The 15512-nt window shown below is 36.8% G+C and overlaps 1 protein-coding gene across 1 annotated transcript; it reads left to right on the top strand.

Annotated features, from left to right (window-relative positions):
* On the top strand, positions 2707 to 8306 carry LOC109213562 (telomere repeat-binding protein 5-like). The gene is made up of 10 exons (XM_019377378.1): positions 2707 to 2792; positions 4293 to 4504; positions 4601 to 5348; positions 5432 to 5635; positions 5725 to 5784; positions 5885 to 5964; positions 6084 to 6325; positions 6889 to 7215; positions 7337 to 7400; positions 7800 to 8306. Exons 2-10 carry the CDS (start codon positions 4424 to 4426, stop codon positions 7968 to 7970), a joined length of 1977 nt encoding a protein of 658 aa, XP_019232923.1. The 5' UTR covers positions 2707 to 2792; positions 4293 to 4423; the 3' UTR covers positions 7971 to 8306.

Raw genomic sequence — 15512 nt, 5'->3', positions numbered from 1 at the left:
CCAGGACCGCGGCCAAATCACCTCTCAGAATCCGCAACACCTTCCTGCCGCGGTCCGACCGCGGTTACGCCGGGACCGCGGCAGTCCATCTCCAGTTCTGGTTTTGTGCATTTCGCATGGTGCACTTGGCGGATATTGTGCGATTGGCCTCTTTCGTTCATAATTGATCCCAAAAGTACTCCATAGCCTTCTTTTATTGTATGTAACATGCAAAGCATGAAAAGCACTAATCAGAGCATTTTGTTATCACTTTTACCATAAAAACTATACAAGAAAGTGGTTCTTTAGGGCTTAATTATAGTTCAATTCACCTATTATCAGTAAGCAAGCTGCAGATGCCGCATTTGCGACACTGGGTTCGCAAATGCGAACTCGCAAAAGCGAAGAATCGTTCGCAAAAGCGGAGCTTGAACAGTTCTAACGCTTTCGCAAATGCGACAGAAAATGTCGCAAATGCGAACACTGGTCTTCGCAAAAGCGACCAGTTTGTCGCAAAAGCGACCCTACCCAGCCCAGGCCTTCATTGCAAATGCGATAAAAAGTTCGCAAATGCGAACACTACAGGCTTTGCAGAAGCGATTATTTCTTCGCAAATGTGATCCCTTCCCCAGCAGCCCAGGTTCGCAAATGCGAAGACTACCTCGCAAATGCGGTAGTCGCATTTGCGACCAAAACATCGCAAATACGTTGAAACCAGAAGCAGCACTCAAAATTTTAACAAAAACAATCCGAATCCAATCCGAAACTCACCCGATCCCCCGAGGCTCCAAACCAAACACCCACAAGTCTAAAAACACAACATGAACTCGCTCGCGCGATCAAAACACTGAAATAACCTCTAGAATCACGAATCGGATGCCAAAACACATGAAAATCACAATGAACTTCAAGAACTTCTAGAATCACAACCAAGCGTCCGAACCATATCAAATCAACTCCAAATGGCACCAAATTTTGCAGGCAAGTTCCTAATGACAAAACGGACCCATTCCAAGTTCCAAACCAAAATCCGAACTCGATTACCTTAAATTCAAACTATGTCAAACCTAGGAAAATTCTAAACCTTTAAATTGCCAACTTCCGCCAAATGATACCGAAACCTTTTAGAAACATCCAAATGAAATTTCGGGCATACGCCCAAGTCCAAAATCACCATCCGGACCTACCGGAACCATCAAAACTCTGATCCGAGGTCAAATGCTCAAAAGTCAAACCTTGGTCAATTCTTTCAACTTCGAGCTTCTCAAATGAGAGTCACTCCTAAAAATCCTTTCCGAACTTCTCAAAAACCCGAACCGATGATGCACGCAAGTCATAATACACTATGTGAAGCTACTCGTGACCTCAAACTGCCAAACCGGACGCAATTGCTCAAAACGGCCAGTCGGTTCGTTACAATTACCCTTATGTACGTATTACTAAAAAGTCTTTTACTCCTCACATTAAATTATGCTGCAATATTTAATTAATGGTAGCTTAGTCACACTAACTATTTTTATCTAAAATTTAGTATTTTCTTAATGGGTGTGTCCAAGGCAAACTGGTCACTTATTATGGACCGGTGAGAGTAATTACGCAACTAAGTTATTACAGATGGCTTTCCGAACACCCTTAACCACCTTTGTTTGCGATAAGAGCCTTTTGAATTGTCTTTTTATTGTAATAACCCACGTGTCAATTAGACAATTACATACACGACAATGAACAGACATGTAATTTGACGTTGTAACCGTCACTTTATTAACGTTTGTTTTGTAAGGTTAAGAACTCTTCCCGAATTTAACGCCGTTATTTATCTTCGGTTCTCCGTTAGCCACTGAACTTATCAACATTACTTTTTTTAAAGGACGAAAAAAAAATTGAGGTAGTAATGGTTAGAGCAAAAGTGCCCAATAAAGGAAGTTGTTGATGCCACGTTGGACTAACATGAAATCTTACGTGGCATGTGACGCAAGCCACTGCCGCTTATTTTTAATCTCTTGAAAACATATGTTATAGCTTCAAGCATTTAAATAAACATTGGACTTACCCTTTTTAGATCTAACAAAAAGCAGTCCGGTGCACTAAGCACCTATTATGTGCGGGGTTCGGCGAATGGCCGGACCACAAGAATCTTTTATATGTAGTCTTACCTTATATTTTTACAAGAGGCTTTTTTAGATCTAATCTCTTTAATCCACTTTAATTATTTTTTTGGTTATTTATACATATGTTATTAAGGAATTCATTTTTTAGTATGAATTAACAATAAAATTGACCATGTGAATATATTAGTATTGTTAAAGGATATGTTGGGATATATAAAATCTATTTACTCTTAATTTTAGATCTAGAGTTCGAACTTAAAAAATAAAAAAATTATATATACGAAAATAAAATGAAAAGTTCTGCGTTTTAATTTTATCGGATTGTACTTGAAGGGACAGTGTAGAAGACACAAAAACTTTAAAAAGAAAATTCCCTCACCCAACGTTTTATTTGATCGTGTATAAACCAACCAAAACCAACCGATCCGTCTGTCCGTCCACGTGGCATCATCTTCCAAACTAGCAGAATTCATATGGGCCCACCATTTGGCAAAGAACCGGTCTTTTGGTAGTTTTTTCACCAGTGACCTGCTATTGCCAGTGTACTTACCGGTATTTACCGATAGTTCCGGTCACCGGTGTCAAAGTGTATAAAAAACTGGGGTTTTAGGCAATGTTTAGGTGGTTTTCAGAGGGGTTTTGGGCCATGAAAGAATTAATTGGTTGAAGAATTTTTTTCTGCTTTTCACAATATTTGGTTACTAAGTAAGTGGGGAAAAAATCATAATTATGTGATATTTTTGAATTCTTGATTTTCTTTTTCAGTTTTGGCTTTTGAATTTTCCTGCCATTTTCATTTCTTGCATTTAAATATTGTAAGAATAACTATGACACGGAAATTGTGGGATTATGAAGGGAATTATTGTGGATTTTCTGTAATATATATTGTAGAACTTTTTTTTGTTGTTGGTGGTATTTGGCAATCAAGATTTTTATTCTGTTTGGCTGTTGAACTTTTCTGCCATTTTTATTTGTTGCATTTAAATTTTGTATTACATGGTGAGTTCTTGATGAAAAATATGGCTGTTTTAAGGTTGTGTGATTCATTTGTTTCTTGTTTGGTTGGTTTAAGGTGATATGATCCATTTATTTTATTCTTTGATTGCATAATTTGCATAAAGTTCCAATCTTTGGTTCATAGCCTTTGTTGGGTTGGGAGAAAATCTTAAGTAAAAGAAACTGGAGTAAAATTTCAAGAATACTTCACCTTAAAGCTTTTCCCTTTCTGTTTCTTCTGTGAAAATCAGGGTGTGTCTTAGATTAGATCTATTGATCTTTTTCAAATGAATTCTAGATTTCCTATGTTGGTTTGGTTGATCAAATGTTTTTCTTTTTTAAATTCTTTTTTCTTAATTGTTCCTCCAATCTTTGTGTTGGGGTTATGGTAGTTCGAGCCCTGGGTATGGAAAAATTCTTGGTAGAGAGCGCTTCCCCCGAATGGGGTCCTACGTGGCGTGAATCTGGATATAGTCGGGCTCCAATGCGGGTACCGGACACCGGGTGGGAAACCAAAAAAAAAGTGTAGGGGTTATGGTGTGTTGGGATTTTTGAGGTGCTATCTGTGAGGGGTTTTAGCCCTTTAATTTCATTTAGATTTGTATAATTTACTTTACCTTCATGAGAAAATGGCTTCTTTCTTCCTCTATTCTTTTTCTTTTTCTTTTATTTAAAAAACCAACAGGCTTCTTTTCCTCCTCTACCTGAAATGGTTTAAGAGTTGGAAGTACGTTAACGCCTTTTTTTCTTTCAATCTAAACATATTTCTTTCTGTCATAATGAAGTTGAAAGTTTTTCTTGTAGCTCTGATCCAATGATTGTTGTTTCTTATGGTTTCTGAAACTGCGATACATTATGCATTTTCGAGAACTTACTTCTCCTTTGTGTATTTAATGCGTGGAATAGCTTGAACACGAAACTGGAGGAAATAGCTTTTTTTAAATTATGAAATCAAGATCAGAACTTTTCTTGTATTGTTTCAGCCCTCATAGTTAAAATTTTACAGTTTCAGTTGAAATTTACCTTTAGTTGAAAGGATATTGCGACAGTTGTAGGTATGATTAAAAATCTAAGATTGATCGACTTTCTTTGTGCTTTGATGCATTCTGTTGTGTTTCCTTTTTTGTTCCCTGATTTTCTTTATACCATTGTGCTTAACTTCCAGTACTTTTACCTCAATGTCTTGATTCATGATTTGTGATCTGGCAGGTTTTGTCTTTAGATTAGTTGGAATACTTGGCACGCTTGACCGATGATGTATAGATATAACGTTTTTATACTGTAAAGTTGATCAAAGGCTGCTGTGTTTTTTGAATGTTTAGTCCTATGGTTTCTGAGATATGGTGTTGCATAAGAGGTTAGATTATGGATTTAATGGCTATCAGGTCCCTCCTATTCCTCGAGCTACCAGATCAGCTAGGGTAATGTAACCTCACTTTTCCAATGAAATTATTTTGCCTTACACTATTTCGGCTTGATGTACTCATTCTAATCTTATTTCACTATCAATTTTTTAGGGAAGGGGCAATATTAGGAAGAAATCTGATGGCAATGAAATGTGTGCTTTTGACTTGTTGACTACCGTAGCTGGGAAGTTACTGCTGGAAGGAGAAAGCACTCCAAATTCTACTAACACCGTTAAAGAGGAGGAAGATACATCTTTAAAGGAAAATCTTTATAATGAAGGTATTCGAGAGCGGGGGTTCTTCATTTCTCCGATTGTCTCAGAAGCTCCTGTTGTAAATCATTGTTTAAGCAAATCGAAGGATACGTTATCTGGACAAGCATCTGTAATTACAAGTTCTGATTGCTCGGAGAAGTTGGATTCTGCAGAGCGATTCATAAATTGTGAAAGCAAAAATGAAACCGGGAACTGTTCTACTAAGGTTGAGCAGGAGGCATCTGGTTTTGGAGATTTTTCTAATTGTACATTAGGCGCTGAAAGTAAAAAGCAAATGAAAATTGATCTGTCAAATGATGCAAAGATTTTCAGTTCACAGTTTCCTGATCTTTGGGATAGGAAACCTACAAATCTTGTTGCTTCGGACAATACTGTAAAATTATCTCTTTCTACGGACCCTGTTCCTTTTGGGTCCTTTCCGGTGATCCGGAATGATGTAAAGTTAACTAACAAAGATGATGACGAAAATTCTTGTGGGTGCGCTCAACCGAGCACCAGAAATAAGGCCTTCAGGCCAACACCACGTGTAGGAAATTTTAGGACGAGGAAGTTAATCGACCTAAATCCTAAATTTGAAGATGCTGGTGAGTGTTTTTTTTATTCTTTATTTTTAGTTCTGACCTTCAGTTTTAACTTGCTGGAATTTGACATACTAGAATCTCTGCAGATAGTGAAACAAGGCATGTGTACAACAGGAAAAATGACTACAAGAGCGAAAGGTCTCAGAGAGATTTTCCTTTCAAGAAAAGAAAGCTCTATTATTGTAACTCGTTTTCTGATTCTGATGGAGGGAGTAGTGATAGAATATGTAGTTCTCCAACAAAAGACATAAATAGAGATGCCGCCGGTTATAGTCTAGCATCTTCAGGAGGTTTGTTGTTCTCTTCTGAAATCTTGCCTACACTAATAGACATGCACATTAATCATATTCGTTAATTGCTCACGTCGACTTTCTAACAGCCCGTGCAGCAGTTGGGACATCAATCTCCAGAGGCGCTCGTACATCTAGTGATTCCCATGGTGAGAAGGCGTTCTTTGGAATAATCAATGATTCTTTTGTATTCCAAGCTGTTTGTCATTTTGTAGAATTTCTTATTATGCAAAGATGTTTTTTCCTCAGTGAAGCTCAAGATCAAATCTTTCAGAGTTCCTGAGCTTTTTGTTGAGATTCCAGAAAATGCAACTGTTGGTTCTTTAAAGGCATGTACAAGCATTAATTCACAAAAATAAGGTTTTATTTTCAGTATTGCGGAAGTCTTGTTTTTTTCCAGATTCCAACACAGAAATTCACTCTTTATGCTTCTAATATTCTTCCGCAGAGGACCGTAATGGAAGCAGTGACTGCAATACTTGGTGGTGGGCTGCACATTGGTGTAGTTTTTCAGGGTAAGAAGGTTAGAGATGACAACAAGACCTTATTGCAGGCTGGAATTTCACATGATGACAAACTTGATGCTTTGGGTTTTACCCTGGAGCCTAATCCCTCTCGAGCTTCCTCAACTTCAGGTCCAGAAAGCCGTTCGCGTGTACTTCCTTGTGACACACTTCAACCACTAACCAGGTATTTCATATGCTCAATGAGCTCCAATTGGCGTTAGTTACATTGTGGTCTTAAGTTTCGGTCTTTCACTGGCTTAATTCGGTATTCAATTAGCTGTAGGATTGTGATTCTATGAGACTGGTGCTGCGTTCAGTTTACCAATGAGTTATATTTGCAAATGCATACATGTCGTAATTATGTAGTTAAAATCTCCAACTGCTTTCTATATCTGCTGTTGGTCGTTGTGGAAACTGCCAGGTGCTTATTGTGGAGTCTTTAATTTTTTTAATCCAAGTTGGAAACACGGTTAAATTTGTTAAGAGAACTTTTAATACTATTACTATTATTTATTTTCTTATTATTATTTTTATTATTTATATATATATTTTAACTTATTTTCATCACTACTATTATTTTATTTTGGCATGATGATGATATGAGTTGAGCAAAGAAGTGAGAATTCATATCGCCGACCCCAACTCTGTTTGGGACTGAGGCGTAGTTGTTGTTGGAAACACAGTCTTGCTAAGCCGGTACGTCTAGAATCAAAAGTGTTGATTATTTTGTCCTATACATCATGGCAGGGGCCCGCCTACTCCTACTGTAATTTGTAATGGCATACGACGGGGAACATATAGTGCCTTCTCAGATCATCCAGAACCAAATCTGAATAACTTCATTGAAAGCGATCATGATTCAGCTCCATCCCCTCCTGATGCCTCACTGGAGAAAGATGCTGCAGATTCAAGAGCATTGGTTCCGGTTGCTGCAGTGAATGCAGAAGCTTTGGCCGTAGTTCCAATGCGAAAGCACAAGCGATCTGAAACCGCACAACGTCGAATCCGCAGACCGTTTTCTGTTTATGAAGTGGAAGCACTTGTTCAAGCTGTTGAGAAGCTTGGAACTGGAAGGTATACTTATTAAAATTAACCACATCTCTGAACTGTGTAGAGCACACAGCAGCATAAATGAGTTATACGGAAATGCTGACTTTAACAATCTTGTGTCCCCTTTATGTAATTAACTTTATAGGTGGCGTGATGTCAAAATGCGAGCTTTTGATAATGCCAAACACAGAACCTATGTCGATTTAAAGGTACAAAACTGCAGTTCTCTTGCATCTCGACTACTCTTTTTTCCCACCAGTTTCTATCTTAGGCTCTCTACCCCTCGGGGTAGGGCCAAGGTCTGCGTACACACTACCCTACCAAACTCCACTAGTGGGATTTTACTGGTTCGTTGTTGTTGTTTCTATCTTAGGCTTCTTTTCTCACTTAGCTAGTTAACTTTTTTCACATTTAAAAATGTGAGTTGTGAGGAGTTTTGGGGCTCGGTCCACTTGGTTTCAGTCAAACCTCGACTTGACTCCGCTTTGCTTGGTCAAAGCTCGGGCTCAGTCGAGCTGGATTGATTAGTCGTGCAATTTTGTTTAGAAAATTAAGTTTGTTCCTTATGTTTATTAATCGCGTGATAGTTCGTGTTCACGATTCTTCAGGACAAATGGAAAACATTGGTGCACACAGCAAGAATATCTCCTCAACAAAGGAGAGGTGAGCCTGTGCCTCAGGAACTCCTTGATAGGGTCCTCATTGCTCATGGTTACTGGTCCCAAAAACAAGCTAAGCAACATATGAAACATCAATCCGAGACGCGTCTTTTGCTTTAAAGAAGGTTGTAAAGGATAAACTGGCTGCAGAAACTGGAGAAATATAAGTAATTAAGTAGATGGGGTTTGGAGAATTTTTTTGATTTGTTAATAATAATATTTTGTAAGTGTAAAGGTTATAACCAGGAAGTAAATTAGTTAAATTACATTTAGCAAGGAAGTTGGGGTTGGCACTTGTACCTGTTTGAAAATAAAGTGCTCGCTAACACAAATTTTGGTATGGGGGTTTTGTAATTTTGCTTAAATTGTTGTTTTTTTTTTTAACAAGATATTCTTATCTTGGCAATTGTAGTTTATTGTTCAATTTGTGTAATAGAAAGGGAGAAAATTGATCTAGTTGTTTTGTAACTATTAGCATTATAGCTCCTATAACCCTTGAATTTGAAGGAATTCAAGTAGGTGTGAGCAATCAATGTGAAAGTACTTGTAGATAGAAGTCGTTTGTCCATCGGTGGACTCATCCTGAATGCCGCCGTTTAGGCTCTCTAGTTAAGTCGGTTGTCCGCCGCCTTTCTTTTCCATCCTCGAGATGGCCATATAGTCAACTTTTATTCTGTTCCTCCAAAATGACCAATAAGGGCGGATAGACCGTCCACACAGTGCTGCTACCCACTTCTAGTTTAATTTGTGATATTAATTACTATTTTTATCAGCTACTAATTAATGTTTATTAGAAGTTAATTTGTGATATTAATTACTATTTTTATCCGCTACTAATTAATGTTTATTAGTATCTTTTGAGTGATTTGATTATGTATATATTTTCAACACCATCAATTTATTCAAGTAACTATTATAGCTTCGCCTTGTGTGGAGTCCCTTTAAAACGTGTTAAGTATATACCAATGAAAATGGACAGCTCTTATTTGAGAAATATTGATTAGGTTCTTATGGAATATGCTTTATAGATCATATAAAATTTGAATAGCATAATTAATAGATGCCAAGATATGTAAAGTAGGTCCTTCAAATTCAACATGGTGGTGGCCCTGATGGGCATCCTATTGAGCCATGTGAAAACAGAAAATAATTGCTCCTATTTTCACCTTTTTTTTTTTGTTTTGTTTTTCACCTGCTATTTAATTAATACATGTTTTGAGGTTTGACTAATTCAGATTCGTGTCGGAAGTCCTACTTAAAGGTAAAATATTTTTTATTGAAGATAATATTATATTCAAGACTCGAACCCGAAACTTCTGATTAATAATGAAGGAGCACTTATCATTCGACCCAATGTTTTGGATCTTTTTTAGTAAAAATAGCATGGGCTAGCCAGTTTTTGGACTGGTCATTCAAAATAGCTAGCATTTGCAAAGTCATTGAAAAAGAAAGTTCTAGCATAATATACTGGAGATCGGTGCACCTGTGTATGAACTTACATCATATTATGCTGGAACTCCAACACACAGAAAGTTTAAGTATATTATACTGGAAATTGGAGCACCGGTGCTCCAATGTCCAGTATATTATGCTGGACCGGTATATTATACTGGAGTATTTTTTCGGATTTTGAACAGTATTTTCGTTTAAATTTATCCTTATATAAAAAGTGGCTAAATTTCAATTACTTTTGAAACTGTGACTATTTTTAAATGACTGGATGTAAATTTAATTATTTTTGAATTTCTCCCTTTTTTTTACGATGAAAGTGACTATCAAGGAGTACTCCATTAGTTATCACATTCAAAGTTATCTATTCCTTTTTTCCTATTTTTGTTTAAAAGTGTTTCACCTTTAAATTGAAGATGACCAAAAACCAAAGCCTTTAACATAACTTTCACAAAAAGTATTTTTGTCTTATCTTTGCTTTTATGATAGTTGACTAAAATTTCTGATATTGAAAGTGACAATTATTAGGTTATTATATTTTCCTATAATCCGATATCTTTTATTTTTATTTTCAGAGCATATATTTGTCTTTTAAAATTGATCAATTAATTCTTGAAAAACTGAATACTGTAACATTTTAGTAGTTAAATGGGCAGAAAACACGAATGAAGTTACGTCACTCCCCTCCTCCTCTCTAATTTTTTATCCCAAAAAATGAAAAAAAAAAAAATGGAAGCAAAATGCAAAAAGAAAAGGACATCCGCAAGACAGAAAAAGGATGGAGATGGGATATATGTCATTTTCTATCATAAAATAGGATTAAAGAAAACATCTATCTTCAATCTTTAATTTTCGTCCACAAATAAATATACGTAAAGCTTGTACTCCACCTCTTCTTTATCTTTTCCTTCTAATTTTCCAATTTTTCCTCAGTTATCCATACACCATATATTTGCTACTAAATAATACGAAAGATACATCAAAAAAAGAAACATATATATATATATATATATGATGAGATACAGAATTTTTTTTTTTTTTTTTTAAGAAAACCACACATTCATCTGTTTTCTGTCGAGAACTTTGAAGCATTTGGTGTTGAGTTTCTTCTTCCTACTTAATTAGTAACAAATAAACAGAAATAGAACCAAACTCAGTTAAATGCATAAATAAATTAGAGGTATAAGGTTACAGTATTCATTTGAATCAATTCCTCAAATAGATAGCGAGTTTTTCCATACTTGGTTACAGATTTGAGCAATTAAAGACAAAATCTTTTGCCAAAATACCATAAAGATTTGGACTTAGGAGCAGGCTGACAAGAAATTTGAGTAAAAATAGCACGAGATAGCCAGTTTTCGGACTGGTCATTCAAAAATAGCTAGCGTTTGCAAAGTCATTGAAAAATAGCCACTATTTTGCTGCAACACAGAAAGTTCCAGCATAATATATTGGAGATCGGTGCACCTGTATATGAACTTCCAGCATATTATGCTGGAACTCCAACACGCGGAAAGTTCCAGTAAGATACTGGAATTGGAGTGTGCTCCAATCTCCAGTATATTATGCTGGACCGGATATTATACTGGAACTCCAGTATATTATATTGAAGTATTTTTCTGGATTTTGAACAGTGTTTTCGTTCAGGTTTATCTTTACATGAAAAATGACTAAATTTCGATTACTTTTGAAATTGTGGCTATTTATGAATGACCATTTGAAAATCTGGCTATTTTTGAATTTCTCCCGAAATTTGAAGGTAAGTAACTTAGGCCCAAATAAGAATCATTGTATGTTTTATAGGAATCTTTACACAAATAGCCGGTGAAATTTATTGTTTACTTTTTCTAACCGATATACATAGACTATACATTGATTATACATGATTTTCTAGCCGACGGAATCATTTGATTATAGATAATGTACACGCATTCTTCGGCATTTTTAATTTAAGCAATTAGGCGAACGGCTATATAGGTTAATTTATTTTTCTTCTTTATAAGGTCCAAAATTTTAAATGTATAAACCCATCAAAGTTGAAGTTCAATCAACCCTGAACTCACAGAGTATGAAAGAAGACTTCAAAACAGGAAAAAAAAAATAGTTGAGTTGGCTACTTTTTGGGCCGACTATTAGAGTTTAGTCAGATTTTCGCCAAAATTTCAAGGTATAATCAGTTTTCGGACCGGTTAATCAAAAATCGTTTACCAAGTCAATGAAAAATAGCCACCGCTTTGCTGCAATAGAGACCAGTCCAGCATAATATACTAGAGTTCGGTGCACTTGTGTATGAACTCCAGCATATTATGCTGGACCGGTATACTTTTGCTGGCTCCAGTATAATATATTGGAGACTGGAGCACTGGTGCTCCAAACTCCAGTATATTATACTGGACCATTATACTTGCTGGAACTCCAGTATATTATGCTGGAGTTCTAGTGTATTTATGCTGGAACTCCATCATATTATGCTGGAGTTCCAGCATACTATCCTGGAACTCCAGTATAATATGCTGGAGTTCAAGTATAGTTATACTGGAACTCCAGCATAATATACTGGAGTATTTTTCGGGTTTTGAACAGTGTTTTCGCTCAAATTTATCTTTACATAAAAAGTGGCTAAATTTCGATTACTTTTGAAATTGGGCTATTTTTGAACGACCAGTTATAAATCTGGCTATTTTTAAAAATCACCCAAAGTGGCCACTAATTCGATTAAATGAACGTTTCCGTCCCCAACTAAAACATGAAACACAACTCTAACAAATTGGTACTGAAGTTCGAAACCCGGGAACGCTTCCTGATTTTTTAGTCTTTACTAATGTAAAGTCCAGGAAAGATTCTTGGAGTTCAAAATAACTAGGTTCAAATCTTCATGGATGAAACAATATGACAAGGGGTCAAACCCTAGTAATCGTTGCTGGGTTTGAACCTATAAAGGTTTGAAATCCAATTATTGTTGAAGTCTGAATGTAAAAGAATTGTTTCATTGTACCTTTTTTGAACTCAAGGATAATATTTATAATTTCAGTTTGTGAAAGTTAGAATTTCATGATTGTGTCATGGAGTTCAAAATAAGGTATTTTTGGGTGAAACAATGTGGAAAGGATTCAAACCGCAATAATCATTATTGGGGTTTGAACTTCAGTATATTGTGCTAGAATTTTACCTTTAGAAGCTCCAAAGTCTGGGACAGTGTATTTGGGATTATACCTATAGAGAGTTTTTGGAACTCCCGTATATTATACTGGAGTTTTACTCGTAGAATGTTCGAAATCCAGTATCGATTATTGGAGTTCTTCCGTGTTTAGATTGTGGTATTTTAAGTGGTTACTTTACCAATACAATTGAAAAGACGATGAAACTCTAACAGCCGACTTAAAAAGTGACTATTTACCAATATTACACTTCAAAACATCACGACATAATACAATTAACTCTTCATAAAATAATTATTTTCGAGACCATGAAAGTATATTGTCGATGAATATATTATTTAATGGCAACGTATCCAATTCATTTTGTCAATTGGAGTGATAATTAATTTATACGTATACTTATGACGTCTTATGGTTAAATGAATTTTACTTACAAAAAAAGTTTAGTTTTTTTAGTAGAAACTTAAAAATACTCTTTAAACATGTTTTTCAAACTTTAAATTCTATACTTCAAGTTTAAAGTAGAAACTAGAAATACTGGAACCAATCGGGTAGCATAGATCATACTGCATATTTTATCTTGCAATACAAAAATCGAAAAAGGGCCATATTTTGCCCCTTAAGTATAAAGAAGTTATATTTACTCTCCGTTTCACCTTTTTAATGAACATTACCCTACCATTATATTTCAAATTTATTTTTACCCCCACCCGTTAAAACTCTTTTTCCGTCTTAAAAAAATCATGTGTCATGCTTTCATTGAAATAAAAGACCCGCCCCTTTTATAACTCTAAATCCGCCCGATCCAATCTTTTTTACCTGCATCCAACGAAAAAAATGTAATCTAGTTATTTTTCTTACTTTATTCAAAATTATGGTAATGTATGTCATATTGTCATGAATTCATCGGAGGCGATAGCGACAGCCGGAACTAATTTTAGGTATGGAACTCATTTTGGATACCTCTAACTACCAGTAAAATATAAAATAGAAAAAGCTGAAAATCAAGGAGTAAGTAAGGAAAAATGGCCACACACAATCTTTTCATTGAATAAACTAATTATATTCCCTCTTACAAGGTTAGAAAGAGAACTTACCTCGTTTCAAGATCTACTTTCCGGTCCAAGCTTAAGCGGTGGTAGTACAAAAAAAATATAAGAAATAAAAATATATAATTAAAAAAAGAGCTCAGATGCGCTGTTGTATCGTCTTGAATTCAGACAAAGTGCGGAGACCCTTTTCACCGCGTAGAGCACCAGGTATTCTTCACAGCTCTAAATGCACCAGCCGGAATCAAACCCGGGTCTGTACCGTAGCAGGGTACTATTCTACCACTAGACCACTGGTGCTTGTTGAATATTATATGAGGATGGTAATTGAATGATGTAGAGATTGAAAGACTGGATATTTCGTGCTCGCTCATGCTGGATTCCTGCAAAGATGTTGCTGAACATGTTCATTTTCAAATTTGGAGACTTGTAGTTGTTTGACTCAAAAGATACTAATTACTTTGTAAGCGGAAACAATCAAAATGAATCAAAGGTAAATCGTAATCGAATATAATTAGACCTAGAAATATATATTATGCTTGTGATTGTTTCAACAACTTGGATATTCGAAAGAGAGTAAGAGAAAGCTTGTTGAGAGAGAGAGAGAAAGAAAAGATAGTTTCTTATTGAAAGGATCCCCCCTTTACAACATTGGGATTCTCCTTTATATAACAAGAGAACCCCCTCAAAAAATAATAAAATAATACAGGGATAGGTCGCGTGCTTTCGAGGAGGCGACGAGACTCAAGGGCATACTTTCGCTCTGACATTCTTAGGTCGTCCCCTCTACTTCGGTTATTGCTTAGTCGGGGGTCGTTGGTTACCATAGTGGGCAGAATTTGACCCCATACAGATAGTCCCTCCGTTTGTTGGAGACGTAACGAAGTGCGTCGCCGATGGACGGAACCATGATCCTTGTACTAGGAAAATTTTGACCATGTTTGGAGACGACGACGTGGGGGGGGGGGCGATAGTTTGAATTTGTTGATCTATTTGCGCGCAATCCCTTCCCTGAGATGACGTCACCATATGCAGGCGTCATCATTGCGCGTGTTCCCGAGGAAGTACAAAAGGTGTTCTGATGCTTGGTTTTCCGCGCCTGTTTGGGGTTTTGCCTCTTCGATTTCAACGCTACCCGACCCTATAAATAGGGAAAGGGTTCAACTTAACCTAACTTTAGATCATCTGCAAACGTTTTCCAACTATTTCAAGAAAATGCTTTCTTTTTACGAAAAATCATCGCTTCCCTGAAAGTACACTTGTGGTTGCGTAGTACATCACTCCTTAATTGGAAACCATGACAAAATCTAAACGGGATAACGCTCCGGGGGTTCGTAATAATAAATCATCTGACATACCGCCTCCATCCGGCGGCGACAAGGGAGAGAAAGGGGAGGATCTCACCCCTCTTACCGTAGATAACGTGCTCCCGAAGCAACTCCTTATTAGGAGGGACTTTCAAAGGGATTCTCCCGAACAACCTTGGGAGAAATCTGAGTTACAACAAACTGATTTAGATACTCTTCGTGCGTCGTATGATATACCCGCTCACGTGGAGATGGGTTTAGCAGGAGCGGACTATGCGAACACCCACAGACCGGGATACTGTACGTTTTATGAATATCCCTTTTTGATCGGCTACGGCCTCCCCATTTTTCCATTGGCGGAGGAACTTTGCCGTTACTACAACGTGTCCCGCCCAGCTCACTCTGTATACCCTAAAGTTATGTAGGGTAATGTCGACATACGCGGAGCTGGTCGGGATGGAGGTCTCCGTCCACCACCTATTGCAGCTATTCAGTGCCAGCTATCTGAGGGGCACCATGCTGCATCTAAAGAATCGTGGCTCGAAGGGGTTGGTTGTGCAAACCGACGATCGGGCTAACCGGGGCTATTGGCGTAGATACTTCTTTATCAAGACGGAGCACCTGGTGTCTAACCCCATCGGATTCCCTGAGAGGTGGAATTCGAGACGTAAGTATTATTATCCGTCGAGTCGTTTATCG

This window comes from Nicotiana attenuata, chromosome 2, assembly GCF_001879085.1.
Source record: "Nicotiana attenuata strain UT chromosome 2, NIATTr2, whole genome shotgun sequence".
Taxonomy (NCBI): Eukaryota; Viridiplantae; Streptophyta; class Magnoliopsida; order Solanales; family Solanaceae; genus Nicotiana; species Nicotiana attenuata.
Note: the sequence above shows the minus strand (reverse complement) of the source record. Positions and strands in the feature narration are given on the sequence as shown.